The sequence below is a fragment of the Dunckerocampus dactyliophorus genome, chromosome 6 (genome assembly GCF_027744805.1).
Source record: "Dunckerocampus dactyliophorus isolate RoL2022-P2 chromosome 6, RoL_Ddac_1.1, whole genome shotgun sequence".
Taxonomy (NCBI): Eukaryota; Metazoa; Chordata; class Actinopteri; order Syngnathiformes; family Syngnathidae; genus Dunckerocampus; species Dunckerocampus dactyliophorus.
In genome coordinates, this window is record NC_072824.1 from 8,933,919 (window position 1) to 8,954,521 (window position 20,603).

General features: G+C 39.8%; 1 protein-coding gene across 4 annotated transcripts in view; it reads left to right on the forward strand.

Moving 5' to 3' along the window:
* The window catches only part of inpp4b (inositol polyphosphate-4-phosphatase type II B), a 234,838-nt gene that overhangs the window by 100,101 nt on the left and 114,134 nt on the right, over positions 1-20,603 (forward strand). For all 4 annotated transcript variants that reach the window (XM_054780107.1, XM_054780106.1, XM_054780108.1 and 1 more), the window contains one exon: positions 613-692. In XM_054780107.1, the coding sequence (XP_054636082.1) occupies positions 613-692 (80 nt within the window). The remainder of the gene's footprint in view (positions 1-612; positions 693-20,603) is intronic.

Genomic DNA, 20,603 nt, shown 5'->3' on the forward strand with positions numbered 1-20,603 from the left:
TGACAAACATTCAATTAATTAACAATTAATTAGATTTTAATTGGCCTGGGATGCTGCAGCTTTAGCTTTAATTAATTGGAAAACCTCAACAGCGGGGTGTTTGCAATTAGAGTAATTGTTAGCCAAGATGCACAATCGAAGTAGAAGCTTTGTGTATCAAAGCGGATCAAAATAAATGTTTTAGCAAGCATCAGTCATCTCTCACCAAACCTTGCAGGTATGGTGCTTTAATTAAGACCTGTTTTTTGGGGGCAGGTTTGCACCATATAATGTGAGCATTCACCTTTTGTATCTGCTGTTAATTACTCGCTCGATTCGGTATGGCTCGGCGTCCTTGGCACAGTTTTAGCCGGTGAATGTGCAAATATCTTCTTTTTTTTTTTTTACTTTCTCCAAATATGGCTGCTCTCACTTGGTTATTGATGGGCTCAGCCTCTCGTCTCTCTTCTTGACCCACTTGTGGTGCAGTGGCATCGTGCCTGCAGCGAACACGCGTCATCTAGCAAAGTCAAAACAGGCTGAACGCCAGAGAAGACCAACGTACGACGAGGCCATTTCTGACACCTCTGCGGAAGTAAACAAACAGCTTTTGTTTTGTTTTTTTGTCAACAGGGAAGCTTCCTGGGTAGTGCCGCGTTTTCGGTGAACGATCTGATTCGAGCCAAAGATGAACAACTGACCTTGCGTCTCAGGTGAGTTACTGTTTTTTTTTATATCTACACTCATAAAGACAAGTTGGCAAGGAAACAAACAAGCAGAATTTGATGGAAGCTGTTGTGAATTTTAGAATGTGCTCAAGAGTACATATACCCTCCTGCAAGATTGGATGAATGGTCAATGAGGTATTAGCTGCTAAGCCCCGCCCCTGCAAAGACGCTTTGGTGAACGGCGGCCATGTTGTTTCGACTGAGCTCGGTCAATTTTTATGACAAGGTTGTTTTGGTGTTAATTCGTCATCATATTTCTCGTACTTATCTTGATGTCGATGGACTGGTGAAGCTCTTTTAGTCAAGACAGTGCATGTTATGCTACTTGCTGGCTGCTGAATTCAAGATGAAGGAAAAAGTAGGTACATTATGTAAATAAAAAGATCCAGCCTGATGCTGAGGGTCCATTGGTGGGGACTTGTCTTCTGGTGTACATTGTGTTATAATAATAATAATACATTTTATTTATAGAGCGCTTTTTAAAAATTCAAGGACACGTTATATGGTAAAAGCAACAAATACGAGTGTACAAAATAGCAAAATAACAGTAATAAGTGAAATCCAAAAGGCAGAGTTCAGAACAAACAACTAAAAGTACATACATACTTTTGTTCTTTGGTTCCTATTGGTTCCTATTGTCAGTCTATTGTCAATTTAGTCACATTGTACTGAGAAGCCAGGACAGACAACTGTTTTTTATCTCATAATAGGTTCTCATATAATGTCTAGCGTTGTCATCACTTTTCCTCTATGCGATCAGCGGTAGTCTTCTGTTGTAACAGCACATACAGAAAAAAAGGCCAAATAAAAAGCAAAACACCATTGTGCAGTTGATTATGTCAACGCCCACCGAGCTGATGTCTCTTTATATTCCGTACTGGCGATTTAGATTTTGTTCTATTATTCTATTCTCTTCTATTTGTTTTTGCTTCTGTCTTGTTTGCTTGCTTGCTACTTATAAACCCCAGCTGTCTGGTTGTAGAGATAGATCCAGTAGACAGGGTTTCCCATAAATTAATTTATGCCAAACTTTTGCCACAGTTTGCGTACATTTTCCAGGTAGCGCACAATAGGGTGCACGTCTTGTCGTGGTATTAATACAATGCGTGAGTACAGCTGTGCTCTTAATGTATTTTTATCACAAAATGTCCTTGTTAGCATCCTATTAGCTTGCTAATACATGGAAACAGGAAGCGTAAGTGAGTTCCGTCGCCCGTCTCAGCAGCTGACTCTAGTTCTTACCACATGGTTACGCCACAAGTCTCAAAAATGTTAACATATGTCACATTTTTATAGTTTTACGTGCATAAAACAATTCTAAATGCATATAAATGATGAATCAAAGGGATAAATGAACATTTAAGGTTACTTTTACTTTAATCAAAGATGTGATTGTTGGCAAACACATGATGTGGCACCACCTTGGTTATTTCATGAATTCAACAGTGTTTCTCAAACTTCTTTTTTCAAAATGCTGGCACTTGCAACTTACTTTGAATCCATTTTGGATGATTTTCCAGCCGTGATCATAAGAAAAGCAGAGACTTGAGGTGACAAACACTGTTGAATTCAATAAATAACTCGTAGCAAAACAGGAAGGTGCTGTCGGTGTTGATCTCGCTGCTACATTGTGTTTTTGGGAGTGATCACATCTTCAATGAAGGTAAAAATAACCTTAAATATTTATTCATCCTTTTCATTCATCATTTAGGTATATGCATTTCAAATTGTTTTCTGCATTTAAAACTATGATTGTAAAACTATAAAAACATGTTTTGTGTTAACATTTTTGGCTTTCTGGAACAAATTAATTGGATTTACATAATTTCTTCTGAAAAAATGAATTTGATTAGAGTATGTTTTGGATAGAGTTGGACCTTTTGGAATGGATTAATGACACTAGTCAAGGTTCCACTGTACATGCCAAAGAATATATTGTGATACAGTATATATCTTTATCACAGGAGGCTGCAGTGTAGATCACAATATGGATTTTAACCCACGATACCATCACTATGGCCATTTATGCCAGTTAGATGAGGACCTCGTCTAACATTCTTCTGACTCGTGTGAACCATCACTTTTGGTTGAGGAGCAGTAAGTGGAAGCTCCATGTCGAAAGAAAGTGGTTTCTGTCTAAAAGGGTAACATTGACTGCAGCCACAGTCTATTTAAATATACACATTACCTAATGGTGCAAATTATGCAAAAATTATGCAAAAACCCCATGGAGGACCTACCTGTCATCTCTTAACCATCTACTTCTCTTAACTACATTTCCCTCATGTGTGAAGCAAGAAAATGTGCCCCCTTTGGCAATCTTTTCATTCTTTTGTTTCATTTCCTGTTGGGGATACCAGAACACAAGATATAATTGCATCCTGCACAAATGATAATATGACTAAATTGCCATGACCTGTGATTGCACATGTCTTAATCAGGTGGTCCTCCAGATACATTTTTATGGCTCAATCATCACATTGTGTTGGTAAATGTCACTTATTCAACTCCATTTGTGAGTGAGGATTAGTGTGGCAGTGAAAAAAAGTAATTCATGCATCAAAGAAAACTTTGCGAGAGAGTTGTTAATCAAAATCTGTTTTTTTCAAAACATATCCAGCATGCAAAAAATACATTGTCTACACTTTTACTTAGTCTTGTGAAGTAACGCTGTACTGTACTTCATACTTTTTCCCATAGAAAATAAAGGAAATAGCTAAAATACATTCCTGTGTCAAACTGACACAAAGATTCTTAACTGTCATTCAAGTGTAAAAAGTTGAGCAAAGGTAAAAGTCATTTCTTAAAATGTTACGTTCAAGTTAACTAGCTAGCAAGCAAAAACCACGGTACAGTTGTCCCTCGCTATATTGTGGTTCAAATATCGCTCTCACTATATCACATTTTTTCAAAAATCAATTAATTAATTAAATGATCACTGTTTTCTTGTTGATTATGGTCTATTATTAGTGAAAACAATATTGAAAGACAAGTCATATGTAATGTTCCCACTAGCCTCCTGGAAACACTCGCATCAAGCATGCTCAAAGCATGCCCAAAACAAGTGCTTAACAAGAACAGTGGAGCTTGTTGCGTGCAGTCAGGTAGAGATCCCAATATGCAGAGCCAGACACAATCCAGGTAAAAATAATATTTTTAATTTAGTTGAACAGGAACAAAGTAACAACCAAATAGCAAAAACTTCTGAGTCCAAACTGAGGTAGAACGGTGCAACTAAGGTAGTAAAACAAAAGGGCACCGTGGAAAAAGGAAACAACTCACTGATGAGCAGACGGCGTCACAGGAGGCAAGGAGCACGTGGAACAGATTTTGAAAGAACACAGCAATCTTACGGCAAAGAGCACAGGAGCAAACAAACTGGTGTTTCACAGGCAGCATGCAAACCAGTAGTAACAATCCCACGTCCTCCTCCTGCAGCCATGTGGCTTAAGAGCCCTTGATGACCAAGTGGCTACAGGTGTGCCTCGTGGCGCCGCCCACTCAGGGAGTGAAGGGATCTACAAAGAAACACAGGTCAAAGGGTGACAACACAAAAATGAAACAAACCTAACAGAGCTACTCATTACTGAGTCCTACTGAGAAAATTTTTTGTTCTGGTTTGGAGAGTTTTTTGGTTATTTTTTGAGCGATGGTCTTAAACTTTTGATCATCTGATAAACAGCCTATTTCAGTTTAATTGTTGTTTTCAATAAATTACTTTTTCAAAGTGCTTTTTGTCTCACTCGCCCTTCTTGCTTTTGCATATTGTAGCTCTACTTAAAACCTCATTAAGATCCAAATGTGCAAAATGCAAATTCTAGCAATTTTTCAACTGGTCTTAAGATTTTGATCAGGAGTGTATGTATTCTTTTTAACATTCTTAACTGTCATGTCTATGTGTAAAAATAAATTATCCACTGCTAATAATAATCTGTTAAAACCATGTGATGTTAAAGTTAATTCGCTATTGAGCAAAAACTACAGTGCTGTGCAAAAAAAAGTCTTAGGCCTCCATCATAAAACCTTTGTTTCCTTTAGCTGCCATCTTAATGTAACACTTTACCATTCTTAAGTGTCATACAAGCATAAAAAGAAGTTAGGCATGGTTAATACTTGTAGTAATCTCTTAAAGCAATGCGACGTTACAGTTGGTTAGCTGGCTAGCAAAAATGACAGTACTTTCCAAAAAAGTATTTTGCCGCCATTATATGTATAGTTTTAGCAAAACTAACTTGTCACATAGGGGACCCACTGTTAACGTTATACTCAATATAATAAGACAGTCACTCTTAAATTTAATGATGAAGTGTAAAGGCCATTACATTTACTTTCTTAAGGTAAGGCTGTAATTGTCACACAAGCGTAAAAAGAAGTTAACCGATATAAAGCGTTAACAAAAACATTGTAGCTTAACTTTGTTTGGTGATGCTACATCATATACAGGTAATACACCTACGTAATATATAATAATAATAATAGTAATAATACAAAACTCTGTGAATACTCTTCTTTGCATCTTTTCTTTTGAAAAATGTATCACAAAAAAGCTAAAGAACAAGCAATCTTCTCATGCAGGCTAAATAGGAGGTCCTGTGAGGTGCGGGCTCGAGTAGTGAACTTTTCAAACATCTTAGTCGAATTCCGATTTAGTCAAAAACACTGTCGCCTAGTGGTGCTCTGCAGGTATCGCTGCCATTAGTAAAGCTTTGCTGTATGTCTGTCTGTCAGCATCCAACATACGAGAACATCTTGATGATCTTTTTCTGCTGCTTCGTTATTTTGTACTGTACAAAGTGACTACAGTTATCATCCTCTTTTTGCCATCAGTGTTTAATTTGTTGAAGTCTCTTGTGACGTTTGAGGCTTATTCTCCCAGAAAATGATGACTGACTCATATTTACAATAATTCTGCACACAAATACACATCAAGGTGACTGGTACCCAAGGAGTCGTTGCTGGTGCAGTTCCGGAACCAGAAAGTGTTGCGCCGATAGTCGGCCATGCATGGGTAACATGAACAAACACACAAGGACAGGCTGTGTTCATCCGATATGCTTTTTCCTTGTCGCTTCATCCAGTGTAAAACATCTGAAGGATGAGCAGCTTTTTATCCCTGATGATTCATAATGGGGCTGTTTGACCTGTGGATGAGACCCCCGTGATTCACACGTCACATTAGCTCCGCTGGCCGAGCCGCAGCCCTCGTACGTAAGGGACGGCTACTTTTTTTTTCTTTAAAGTTGGCATTCATTTTAAGATGGCGCCCTGTTAATCCGGTCTCAGCTCAACCAAGCGCGGTGCACAAAGTTACTTTGAGGTGACTCCGCTCGGCACCGAAGGACGACTTGATTGATTTCTTTTAACCCAGCTCACAAGCAATATGACTTGGACTTGTGTGGCGCTGTATGAGCTCAAGTTTTACTCTGGAGCTGAGAATATGTAAGGTGGAAATTGGTTTTTGACCTGTGTGTGTGTGTGTGCATGTGCATGTGCATGTGTGTGTTTGCCCATGTCCCCTAGTAGACATATGCATTCCAAAACGCATTTCTTACCCATGCCCCTGGTCACACCAAAATGAGTCATACCAAATGTTGATGCATTTGGTACCTGGGCCTTACATGCCTTAATCCACTTCTTAATACCACCACTATCATGTCACAATTACACAAACCATTAATAATACACAAAACTGCAATATAACACGGTGTGGCATTACAGAGCGATAGGCGTTTTGCATATTGGGGATGGATGACATTATTACTAAAGCACAAAACCCAGTTAACGATTTGTAACTTTGAGCATTACGTAACGTAATATAAATTTGGCCAAATTTAACCCTAACCCTAACCTGTACAACCTGTACACTCCAACTGGAGAAGTTCCGAACCAATATTTACAGTGGTGTGAAAAATCATTATGATTGGACAAAAGAAAACAAAAGTAACATACAGTACTGGAAGCAGTGAGCCAAAAAACACGCTACGAAACATAATAGACAACATATATTGCAGTTCGATTATCGCTCCCTCGCTCTATTGTGGTTTTCCACAAATTAACAAATTAATGGTCGCTGTTTTGTGGTAGACTATGGTCTATGTTTAGTCAAAACATATTGAAATACATGTGATATGTAGTATTCTGGTCACAGGCGGTAGTAATGACACAAAACATCGAGACATTACCTTACATTACTTTAACACTGCTTGAAGTCATGAAGTCAGCCATGGCATGTCTAATATGATAGAGTGAAAAAAGTTCTCCGCCCATTCTGTGTGAAAATGGTAAGTTTTTGGCTTCTTAAGTTTAGAAGAAATTCATTCAAGGCTAACTGGTTACCTCGCTACCTTACTCGCTAGCGGCCGTAGTCCCTGCAGCATGAGACTTGCGCAATATGGTGTAAACAAAGAATAATAGGACTGTAAAGGTGACTGTGGGTGTGTTATTTCATGTCTATAGGGCCCTAATAATGTTAAAAAAAACATACAGTCAAACCTGTCTTAGCGGCCACCTTTATAGAACGGCCACCTGCCTATAGCAGCCACTGAAAAATCCCCCCCCAGCAAATTTACATGTTATAGACCCTGTGTATAGCAGTCACCTGTCCAACGCAGCCAGCAGCCACCCATTTTGTCTCCCTTGGTCAATATCTGACTGCATATAGCGGCCAAATTACCAACTCAATTAGAAGCTTCATGCACGAAAAAGTTTTGTTTTTCAATCAATGAAGCCGTCGTGTGTAGACTTTAATTACTGAGTCCTAGCTCAGTCACAATCATTCACAAGATCCACACAAACTGTCAGTTGTTCCACATAAAAAAGCCATCTTCTTTTGAGCTTGCTATTTCCTGGTCAAACATGTAACTTTAAGAGCATTTGCACCAAAACATTACCGCAAAGTAGGCTGGGAACAGGACGTGCTCCCAGCGACGCTACAATAAAAAAAAAAAAAAAACACGCTAGCATGCATGCGGCAGCGGGAGCAAAACTGAGTTCGGTTGTACTTAATTGAAGTATTTTAGAATGTACTCACGTTATTTTTCATCAATCCTCATCCACAAATCCATCAAAGTCCTCATCTTCTGTATTCGACACAAAAAAGCCGCCTTCTTTTCCGTTCGCTACTAGTCTGTTAACTTGTCGGTTATTCAGCTCCGAAGCAAAGAAGGAAACTTCTCCTGTTGCTTCTGCCAACTTTATTTCTTGAACGCGGCCACCAGACAGCAGCTCAGAACACACACACATCTCTCAGCATCGTCTCTCCTTCCTGCTTGCCCACAAGGCAAAGGTTAAACAAGCCCCAACAAGACATAGCTGTCCAGCCAATGCCTGTAAGAAATGACACCATTTATTTCCTGGTGTGCACTGGTCAATACTGTAATGCCGCTTGTTGTGGGGAAGGAGAGACTCATGTCGCCGATGCACTTTAATGGCTTTATTAACAGCGGAGAACACTGCAGGACTTTACATCCACGCCAACATAAACACACTTCCCAACTCTCTCCAAACTCACAGCTAGCACTGAGCCTAGCTCTCCTGCTTGGGACACCCACCGTCACTTCCCGTCACTTCCTGATGAACTAAAGCTGTAAAAAGTAAAATATTAAAAACAAGCGTAAGACATTACTAGCACAGCTTTGTTCTGTGGGTCGTGGATATATTCTATCAGTTATTATTAAGCCTCTAGCTTCCTTTTACTAAGTAAAAACCTTGGCTATGATTGCACTACATTGTCATGTAGACCTACAAAGTACACTTGGAAGAACAAGAGGTGAATAAATGTATTGCAACTGATGTGAAACTGATGAGGGGTAGGATTAAATAAGCTTTACTTCTTCCTACTCCTTTTTGGACATGCAAAATTGTGAATTGTACTATGTGATGTGCTACTGTTTGACTCATGCATGTTCAAGATTAAAACCATGAACCGTGATAATAACAAGCCTAGTAGTGCTGTACAACTTTTATCCGCAGTCCGCAGTGCCCTCTACTGGTCAACATTATTATTATTATTTTCCCCTTTTTTTCTTTTTTTTTCTCTACTGGTCAACAATCAAACTGGACGCCAACCTGTCTATAGAGGCCACCTGTCTATAGCGGCCACTTTCGCAGATTCCCTCTAGTGGCCGCTATAGACAAGTTTGACTGTATTTAGAAAGTCACAGACAGGTTTTCTATGCTCTAACTATGAGTCCTATATCGCGGAAACTCATTTCACGCAGAACCAATTAACTGCTATAAACGAGGTAATACCGTAGTTAGTTATTAGTTTTTCTTTTCTCCTTTTTTTGGGATAAGTGTCACAAAACAAAAGTCACAAAAAAATCCAAGAATAAGCAAAAAAGTCTGAATTGAAAAGCGAATCCTTTGATGTTTCCTAAACTGAAATCTTAAAAGATCTGCTGACATTGCATCGTTTGGATTACCAAAGTTTTGACTTATAAATTTTCTTCTCCTCTCACATTCCATCTTTGGGAATAACTGTCACAAAAAAGCCGTTGGTGCTCTTTGAATGGAGCTCTTGCAAGAGTTACTGCAATGTCACACGTGGTCGCACATTTAATGCTAACCTTTTGTGCAACTTCAAAATATGGGTCAAATTCCAAAACATTACCTATGCTGGAGTCTTACTGATTACTTTGCGTTGTTTGTTCTTTCTTTTGGAGTACGTGATGCAAAACAAAAGCCACAAAAAAAACAAAGAAAAATCTTAATCACCAAGTCACTCCTTTGATGTCAATGATTTGCTGATGCCATGTGTGATGGCGCTCTGTTCTTTTAAAATGAGTGTTGCTAAAAGACAAAGAAAAAGCAGAAGAGTTAATCACAAAGTTAATACATGACAGCGCTTTGACATTTTGCAAGACTTCAGTGGTGTATTTTTCCCGGGAATACGAGTCAAATTCCCAATCGGTTGTGTTCGGTTGTACGTACCACAATTTATATTGTCTGTTTCAGGGGAAGACTGCTTTGTCAGAGCCACCCTTCCTCCAAGTTAAAGACACAATTTGAGCCGTGACCTCCATTGTAGCCTTTGATACCTGCAGAGAGAAGGAAGTAAATCTGCTTGTGCTGGCATGTACACAGTATGTATGGACTGGGATGCACCATTAGTCACACAGAAAGCAATGAGCTACTGTACAGTACCACCACCATGGCTGAGTCATGCATTACATACAGCGGCACGTAGGGGACTTTTCAAATGCGCAAGCGTCATAATGGAAGGGTGTGGGATTGTCTTCCGTGCATGCCTTTTACTCCCGGTGTGGCGCAGCAGGAGACACAAAGATGTCAATGCAGCAAAGGTGTCCCTCAATAATGCATGTGGCATTTGCACACAAGAGGAAGGATGTCCAAAGAGGACGGCATTCTTTCTCTTTCTGTTCCTCACCTATCCAGCCGCAGCGATCACATCTAAATGGGCAAAATGTGTGGACATCGCATAGACAAGAACTCACCTTTTAGGCACAAATGAATCCCAAGACATACGGAAAGCCCTTAACTCTGCAGAATGACAATTTCTGTACTTTTTTTAAAATTTACATGTCCTGCTTGTGCATTCAAGTGTGCTCACGGGGGACATCTGCAAGCGTTTGGATTTATTATCTTACTGTGTATATGAAAACCTCAGGGGAGGGCCGCAGTGGCGTTAGGATACATGAATAACGTAAAGAATGGTAGATTTATAGACATTATACACACTCCTGATAAAAATTTTGAGACCAGCTGAAAAATTGCAAGAATTTACATTTTGGACTGTTGGATCTGAAGGAGGTTGTAAGTAGAGCTTCAAAATACAAAAAGAAGAAATGGGAGTGAGACCATTTTTTTGGCTGGCAAATATAAACAGAAGAGTGCAAAATGGTGCACCCCCCAGACAGTGTCGCTGGCTACATTGCAGAAACACACATACAGGCAACTTCTGTGTCAACCTAATGTCTCACACAGGTACACCGTACACTATACTTAGCACTTAGTACTTATACTTAGTACCATCTGGTGTTTCCAATGTGAATTACACGTCTCACGACGATAATGAAAAAATTGTCTTAAAAAAATGGTCTCAAAAATTCTGATAATATCAATTATCAACGATAATTTGTAGCACAATTATTGACCTGCAAAATTTGTTAGCGTGACAGACCTAGCAAAGGCAAAAAAGCTTTCTCTCTGTGAACAGATTGGATTGTTGAACTGCATAAACGGGGCCTCTCGCAGTGCGCCGTTGCTGCTGAGGTTGGACGCAGTCATTTGAAACTTCTTCAAAGATCCTGAGCGTTATGGAACAAAAAAAAGTCACGTGGTACAGCCAAAAAAAATCAACAGCCCTGATTGGCTGTCTGTCAAGACACGGGGACCATCCTGAGACCAAATGAAAGTTGTTAGTGGTGCTAAGTGCAGTGCAATAACCATCAGACGGCATCTGTGAGAGAAGGGTTTTAAGAACAAAAAAAGGCCTCATCTCCTTCAATTCCACAAAATTGCCCATTTGGAGTTTGCACGAGAGCACCAAACATGGGACATTGAAATTTGGAAGAAGGTTTTATTCTCTGATGAGAAAAAGTGTAACCTTGACGGTCCTGATGGCTTCCAACATTCCTGGCATGAGAAGGAGATCCCACCTGAGATGTTTTCCACATGGCACAGTGGAGAAGGCAGCACCATGATCTGGGGTGCTTATTCCTTCAATGGAAAATGGAGCTTTATGTTGTGCAGGGGCGTCAAACGGTAAATGGCTCTGTGGAGATGACTGAAAGCGCTGGTCTGTGTGGTAATGATAGGCTTTTTCAAACAGGACAATGCTGAACTTCACAATGCCCGCCTGACAAAGGACTTCTTCCAGAGGAATGTCACTCTTTTGGACCATCCTGCATGTTCACCTGATCTAAATCCAATTGAGAACATTTGGGGATGGATGGCAAGGGAAGTTTACAAAAATGGACATCAGTTGCAGACAGTGGATGTCCTCAGTGAAGCCATTTTCACCACTCGTAGCAACATTCCCACTAGCCTCCTGGAAACACAAGCATCAAGCATGCCCAAACCAGTTTTTGAAGTGAAGAACAAGAATGGTGCAGCTGCCCATTACTGAGTCCTTTTTTGAACATTTTATTTCTATTTTAGGGGGATTTCTGTTCTTTTTGGAGCTTTGGTCTTAAACTTTTGATCAGCTGATGAACAGCCTGTTTCACTTTAATGGTTGTTTGCAATAAATTGCTTTCTCACAAAATGTTTTGTCTCACTCCGATTTATTCTTTTTTCATTTTGAAGCATTACTTAGAACCTCCTTAAAATATAACAGTGCAAAAAGTAAATTATTGCAACTTTTCAACTGGTCTTAAGATGTTTATCAGGAGTGTATGTAATGTCAATAAAGCCACAATTCTTTACGTTATTCATTTATCCTAACAACTATCCATATATATCTACTTGTATAGTTGGCTTCATTGCTGCTATCCATTTTAACATCAGTTTGTCTTAATGGCATGGACGGCGCTCAACCTTAGCATTACTATTAGCAATCATTCATAACAATCAGCCAACCTGAGTCACAACTCATCCCACCAAAGGTCCGAACGCTCGAAAAGTTGTACAATTTTAACCTAGATTTCCATTGTCTTGGCAAGCTCACATTAGCCAACTAGCTAGCTAGCCATCGACTGGCAAGCTAGAGCCTCAAAGCTGTCAAGTCCAAAGAGAGATTATACAAGTAAGTGTTACCAAACAATAACACATTTAGCTAACCTAACCTGTGTATGTTGAGAATGTCTGTTGACGGTTAAGAGCTGGGAGCAAGAATAGATACACGTGCCTCTTGTCTTTCTTTCATTGAGCGCTTGCACGATGTCAGCGGGCATCGTAAAACGCTCGTTTGCATTAACAAGCGGTAAAACACAACGCAGTGTAAAAACAAACTCACACAGCCGGAGTCCCACACACACGGCCGTGATATAAACCACTGCCAGTCACTCATTGGTTGACCAGATTTGTTGTCACTGTAACATGTGAGGATATACGACTAGAAATGCTAATGTTAGCTTGCCTTGTGCTTTAACCCTTGGACAATGCAGTGTTATACTCCACAATCTCCACTTTGACTTTTGGAACACCATATATTAGGTCTTAGGGTGAATTTCACATTTTCTTTATCCATGTAAATGAAAGACTTTTCTGCACACTCACCGAGTTTTAAAGTGTGGCGTCTCCTCGAGTGTAGTACATTTTACCAGCACAGTCACAAACCACCAACCCAGTCTCCATTGAAGCAATTTGCATGGATTTATTTCATTGTCGCACCGCTCAGTAGCGAGATCTGACTGTTATCTCTCACAACACTCCCAAGCAGAGGATCTCCATGACCCACTTCCACAGTTTAAAGATTTGATTTGTATATGAATTTTGAAGCTTGGGTTATGGCACATGTGTGTGTGTGTGTGTGTCATCGCATTATCACAGACCAGTGCGTCTGCCGCCTGCCGCCATGGCTTATTCATTCTTCCCTCTCGTCGGTTTGAGTCTCTCCTCTGTGTCCTGCCAGTGAAAGTTTAACCTGCTATCATGAGAGAGAAATTTTATTTTACCAGCCCAGAGCTCCCGTCCCCAAAACTCATCCTCGCTCGGCCGACTTTACTTACATTGGATCCCCCCGTGGCTGATTACGGGTAAAGCCTCGGCTAAAAGCCTGAAGATGTACTGTCTGATCCGGGTTGCTTTAAAAGTACTTCTGTTAATCATTCTTTGGGGGACGTTAATCCCCAACTAAAGTCAAGTTAACCACATACAGTACCTCACAAAAGTGAAAATACCAGAGATAGTTAACTTGGATGAAGTCTTTCAGTGTACAGCTTGTATAGCAGTATAGATTCACTGTCAACACACAGACATTGTTGCCTAAAAGGCTGGCAACACGAGGATGGGCGGGTGCATGGTTCATTGAGAGAAAAATTATATCCAACATGTGCTAAGAGACATTGCAAGTGGGCTGCATGGTAGTTTTCCAACATGATAAGGATCCCAAACACACCCCCAAGATGATCTAGTGCCTTGCTGAGGAAGGTGAAGATGATGGAGTAGCCAAGTTTGTCTCCTCCACACCTGAACACAATCCAGCATCTGTGGGGCTTCCTCACGCGGAAGGAAGGCAGGTGGACGAGTGCAAGGTGTCTTAACATCCACCAGCTTTACCAGTTACGCCATCATGGAGAGGAGTGGAAGAGGATTCCAGTAACAACCTGTGTAGCTCTGCTGAATTCCATGCCCAAGAGGAATAAGGCAGTGCTAGATTACAATAGTGCTCACACTTAATGTTCACACCAAGGACACAATTTGGACATGTTCACTGTGAGGAGTACTCACTTGTGTTGCCAGCGAAAGAGTTAATGTTTCCTGCAAAGAACCAGAGCTCACTCGTTTTGGCGGCACTCATACAGCCCAATACCATGAAGCTAGACTGTAGGCAAGACACAATTACAGTAATCCCTCGTTTATGGCAATTAATTGGTTCAAGACCCGACCGTGATAAGTGAATTTAGTAATCTAATTTTGGCTTTTTTTATAATTTTTGTAATTTTCAAATTTAGTCATTTACTTTAAGTAGGAGTCCTTATTTATAAATCAAACATTTTCCTAGTTAGGCCATAGAACACCTGGCTATGGCCTTCTAAATATGGTTCTTAACATTATTAGAGCTATAATGCTTTCCAAGTTTTACACTGACTACTGTGAATTGTATCCATGTCTATAGGTTGTCCCTTGAGAAGAAGTAATAGCATGCTTTGTGAAACAGGAGACTTGTACCGTAAATTCCGGTGTATAAGCCGCTACTTTTTTCTTAAACTTTGAACTCTGCGACTTATACAGCGGTGAGGCACATTACATTACACAACCACTATTAACTGCTATTAATTGTTTAAGAGGAAACGATAGTTCTTTCTTTGGCAGGAGCCAATCACAAGCTGTCAGTGCATTCACAACAAGTTTGTCAACCCATTGGAGATCACAGGAGGTCAGTATATACAGTATATATGTAACGGTATGACAATATAACAGTCTGACTCACAGTGTCATCTTACATAGAACACTAAACTCATCACACAGCAACTTAACGCTCAAAAAGTATACCTGAAGAATATACAAACATGCACCAATACGAGATTAACATGAAAAATAACAACTCTTGTAGTTTTCCCATAATGCGTTGTGTCTGAGCAGCGCATTCATTGGGGCACTGCAATGACGTCATCTTCCCTCTGGGCTCCCTGGCTCCGGCTGGTGGACAAAGGCTGCATTACAGCGCCATCAACCATTTTCTATTCTGCTTGTCCTCCAATGAAATGCTTTGCTCAAACGAAATGCATTATGGGAAAACTTTAAAATGTTTTTTTCATTTTTAAACTCGGATTGGTACATGTTTGTATATGTACCAGGTATACCTTTTGAGTGTTAAGTTGTGTGACTTCCTGCAATTTCCAATGGGTTGACAAGCTCATTGTGAGATTTTTCATAGCTCATAATTGTCTCTTGTCAAATAAAGAGCTGCCTGATCCTCATGGACTCGTGCGCGCCATTATATGCCATTTTATGACGTGCTGCTTATACTGTACACCGGTGCGGCTCATATTTGTACAAATCAATTTTTTCCTCCAAAAGTAGTGGATACAGTTTATACACTGGAATTTACGGTACTCGCTTTTAATATGTAGATAGTAGACCGGGCTACAGTACTGCAGCTGTAGGTATGTTTGTGTAGGGAATGTGCAGTAATTATCACCTCACAGCAAAGCCAGACTGTGATTAAAAAGGCAACCCGTCGTGCACATATTCCAAATATAAAGCAGTCTCGCTAATTAAACTAGCCCAGTCATTCGTTCTTTCTTTCTTTCTTTAATTATTTTTCCCATGTCCCCTCGTGGCTGTCGGGCTCATTCACACTTTTTTAATTGTGTGTTTAGAAGCCGCTCGCTTGTTTTACGCCGGATGAATATTAAAATAGATAGATACATTAAGTAAGAGGGATAAATATAAACATAGAGCTGTTTATGATAGTATTGCCTAGAGCATTGTGTGTGTGAGTTTCACTACATTTGCTTTCACTCCATTTCATTTTGAGGACACTTTGTCAAATTTCCCAGGTAGGAGAGTGGATGGTTTTTGGGGCGGATGGTTGAAGTTAAGGGTCAGATCGAGGTTGAGTCCTGGATGTAAAGAAGCAAAGCTCTTCATGATAAAGTAAATTCATTCACAGTGTTTTAAGTAAACAGAGCCGGCCCTAACCCAAAGTGGCACGCTAGGCGAGATTTGACATGGCAGCGTCCTCCAGCCATTATATATACTGTAGCTACATCTATATACAAAAAGTAAATAAAATAACTACATACAAAAGCAATATAAAATACCCTTTATACAACGATATACAAACCTATGTACAAAATGGTGAGACTTATTTGTTATCATTTGTAGTAATATACACTAGGCTTTGCTTTACCTTTCCATCAATGTGAGCGTTTCCATTTTAATTGTTCATAGTAATAACTACGTTTAACAGAATTATATTGAAGGTAGGGGTGTCACGAGACAGTTCACGAGACAATCCGATACACGAGATTGGGTCTGTGAGACGAGACAAAATGTTCACGTTACTTTTAAGAAAAGTCCAATGAAAAAATATTTAAAAAATATGACAATATATTGCAATCTACTAATATTCTGTCATTTCTACTACGTTATACTCTTCTGCACTGCATGCTTGCAGCCCTGCCTCCACCCACGGAGACAAAGAGACTGTATGACTGACAAAAGGGCTCACTCCGTTCATGTCGCGCCAAGGTGCTGAAACCAATGCACAGAGGTGAAACCTCTTCCTGGCGAGATCTGGCGATACGGGATCTTGCGACACCCCTAATTGAAGGTGAATTTTTTTCCACTGCCTGCTCTGAAGAAATGTGAGATAAAGTAAAACTACTCATCCTCTTAAAAAAACTGATAGAAACTTTTTGAAGAAACTTTCATTTTGGTAACTAGCTAACTAGCAGCTACATGTTATTTACAGTATGTTAGCATCTGCTTGGTACAATTAGTGTATTGATGCATAATCTATTGCATAATCTATTGGACTGAGTGGCCAGTCCCTTGTCTGGGACACAATAACTTCAATTTCTTGTTCTATGGTTATTATCAGTTCAAATCTCCGTTGGGCATTTCTGTGTGGAGTTTGCATGTTCTCCCCGTGTGTGCGTGGGTTTTCTCCGGTTTCCTCCCACATTCCAAAAACATGCATGTTAGGTTAATTGGAGACTCAAAACCAGGGGTGTCAAATTCGTGCCATGGAGGGCCGAGAAACTGCAGGTTTTCTTTCCAGCCAGTCACTAAAGCAGGTGATTTTAATGATCAACACCTTCAGTTTGAGGGAAGGAGCTCATCAATTAAATCACCTGCTGAAGAAACCGCTTGGAGAGAAAACCTGCAGCGTCTCGGCCCTCCATGGCACGAGTTTGACACATGTGCTCTAAATTGTTCATAGGTATGAATGTGAGTGTGAATGGTTGTTTGTCTATACTGTATGTGCCCTGCCATTGGCTGGCGACCAGTCCAGGGTGTACCCCACCTGTCGCCCGAAGTTAGCTGGGATAGGCTCCAGCATAACCCTTGGAGGAGAAGGGGCATAGAAAATGGATGGATGGATGGTTATTATCATGTTTTTCCTTTTTGTCATTACTGATGCAGTTCACCAAAAAAGACAAAGAAAAAAGCAAAACACACTTGTGGAGTTGCTCACTGAGCTGAAGCCTGATGTGAAGTTTTGCGTGACTTTCTAGGCATGTTTTTCAATAAATGTTCAAAGTTGTATCACTTTTGGGGCATTTCATTACATGTATATAATATTAAATACAGACTAATGATGATGATATTGTCAGTCTTAAGTGTTTGCTGGAAGCAGTTTGTTTTGTGTTTCTGTGAAATACTTTACTAGAAAACAGTTTTTTATTGCGTATTAAAATAAAGTGTGACATACGCTGTTATCAAACAAGAGCTGGCATAGAATGCATATCAGTGTTGTTATTGCAGGTCTGGTCATACGGGGACTTGTTGTTGTCATCGTTCCTAGACCGCTGTTGTGCAAACCTACGCATGCAAAACGTACGCACACAAGCAGTACACCGTGTGGTAATGCAATTGCACAGAATATACATTTTAAAAGCAAGGAAATAGCACTCAGTAGGCCAGAAATAAACGCACATATGGCCTCCTCATTATGCTTTTTTCCTTCTTCCATACTCAATTGCTTCATTTCCGTACTCTTCTTCTGCATAATCTGTCAGATCCCCCAGGCATTGGTGCTCACGGGCAGCATATGAAAATAACTAACTCGGCCAGAGCTTGCACTTATATGACATCAGAATGGGAAATATTACCTGGACAAGCTACATTAATTACCCGCTGTGAGCGATAACGAATCGGGCGAATGGAGCAGCAGCTGTGATGAAGCGCTATTGACCTCACATCCTTGTGAAAGTATATACAGTATATAATATGGATAGTGTGGGTTCTGTTAAGGCACAGGCTATCATTCGTTAGGGTCTTCCTTTGCAGCGGAACACGTGAGGTGAGGTGATGGGTGCAAATGAGACGATGCAGGGTTTTAATAAATTAGGTTTTACAATAATGCAGATTGTCAAGTGTCTCACAAACATGCTTTACAATTTTGTTTGTGTGTCCTCTCATAAGATGAAATGGCAGCAGTTCTTCCATTCTGTTCCTGTACCCTCATTGCGAAGGAGAGCAATGCAATCTTTCCTTTTGGCTCCCAGGGGTGGTGAGGTCACGCATAATATCCTGCCATGTCTCTTTCCCCTCTTTAATATCCTCCAAAATTTCTCAAGTCCCTTTGTAGGAATATAATGGCCTAAAGCTGGGATTCTCAAATGGTGCAATGCAACCTCAAGGCATTTGAAAAATATAAGATTTTGGACTTTTATTTTGAAAATCATTTTATTTTGAAAGGCAAACAGTCTGGCGTAAATTTTCTAAATGCTAAAAGTATAGCAACTAAACCACAAACAGGATGTGGCAGGAATAGGAGACATGCTGTTTTTCCCTAAATGTGAAAACTAGACATGCTCAGTATTGGCTTTCTTACTGCTATACGATGTATTGATACCGACCGTTATCGATATTGGCAACATTTCAGGTGACATCTTGTGTAACAAATCAACACATTATGCTTCTTTTTCTGTGATCCCAGTGGATGCATTTCACAAATAAACACAGTTGTGCAAAATAAGACGAATACCGCAATATGCAATGTAAGTTATAGAAAAGTGCCATATAGACGTCCTTCACTACATTGCAGTTCGAATATCACTCCCTCGCTCTATTGCGGTTTTTCAAAAATTAATTAATTAATAAATGATCACTGTTTTGTGGTTGACTAAGGCCCATTATTAGGAAAAAAATGAAATACAAGTTATACAGTCATGGAAAAAATGATTAGACCACCCTTGTTTCTTCAGTTTCTTGTTCATTTTAATGGCTGATACAACAAAAGGTACATTTGTTTGGACAAATACAACGATGACAACAAAAATAGGTCATAAGAGTTCCATTTTTTGGCAGTACAAAGCTCTAGCTTTTCATGTAAGAACTTATGTGATTTTGGTGATTATCAAGAAAACCATGAAAGTTGCTAGATATCAGCTCTTAAATGAAACTCTTATGAGCTATATTTGTTATCATCATGATATTTGTCCAAACAAATGTACCTTTAGTTGTACCAGGCATTACAATGGATCAATAAACTGAAGAAACAAGGGTGGTCTCATCATTTTCCATGACTGAATGTAGTACTTTGTACTTGTAGTACTTTGGCCACTAGGCATCAGTAATGACAGAAAACATTGATGAGACATGACCTTACATTACCATCACACTGCATGTAGTCAACCATGGCATGTCCAACAGGATAGAGTGAAAATAGGTTATCCTCCTATTCCATATGGAAGTGGTAAGTTTTTGGCTTCTTTCTTTGTCTTTCTTCTCCGCGCCGTTTGAAAGTCTTTCCAATAAATTAACTGGAGGCTAACTAGTTAGGTTAGCATGCTATGCAGCTATGGCCGTCTCTTGTGTCTCTGCAGTGATCCCATAGCCTGTGCATTAGTGTTGCTCAATACTACATGGCCCTTATAATGGTAAAGAAAAACATATTTAGAAAGTCATAAATATGTTTTCTATTCTCTAACTACGGAAATATTCAATTTATTAATATTGAATCCTACTTGGCAGAAATTCACTTGCCGCGGTCGGGTCTAGAAGCAATTAAGAGAGAGACAACTGTATTTGTGTTAAAGATTTTGTCTCAACAAAATAGTAATTAAAAAAATATGACCAAAAATCAACTAAATTAACATGTTCTCCAACTATCAATAAGTACGACAGGTTAGTCTTAACAAATTCACAAATAAGAATCCAATTAAATAATGCTGTTAATGATACATTTCTATGTGGCACAAACATCCGTATCCATAAGACTAACGTACACAGTATGAAACTCTACACTAATACAAAAAGTGAAATTCTAAACTGGTCTCATTCGAAGGAGAACTTGCCCGGAGCTTCACACCAATAGCTGAGTGGTGTTACCAACATTTTAAAGCGCATGCAGAAGTACATAAAACTCCTGGGCGATGCTGACCATTCCTCATACTTAAATGAAGCTATTGCCACCTAAATACAAAGATACACCAGGAGGTTGACTGTAACTGTTCATGACAAAGTTGTTGTTGTTTTTACCTAATGCTTATGAGGGACCACGGAGGTTACTTGCTTTTGTAGACCACACACCCGGCAACTCTCGGAGACCATCTGGTTAATTGAATCGAGGCGGTCATTGGAGAATTTACAGTA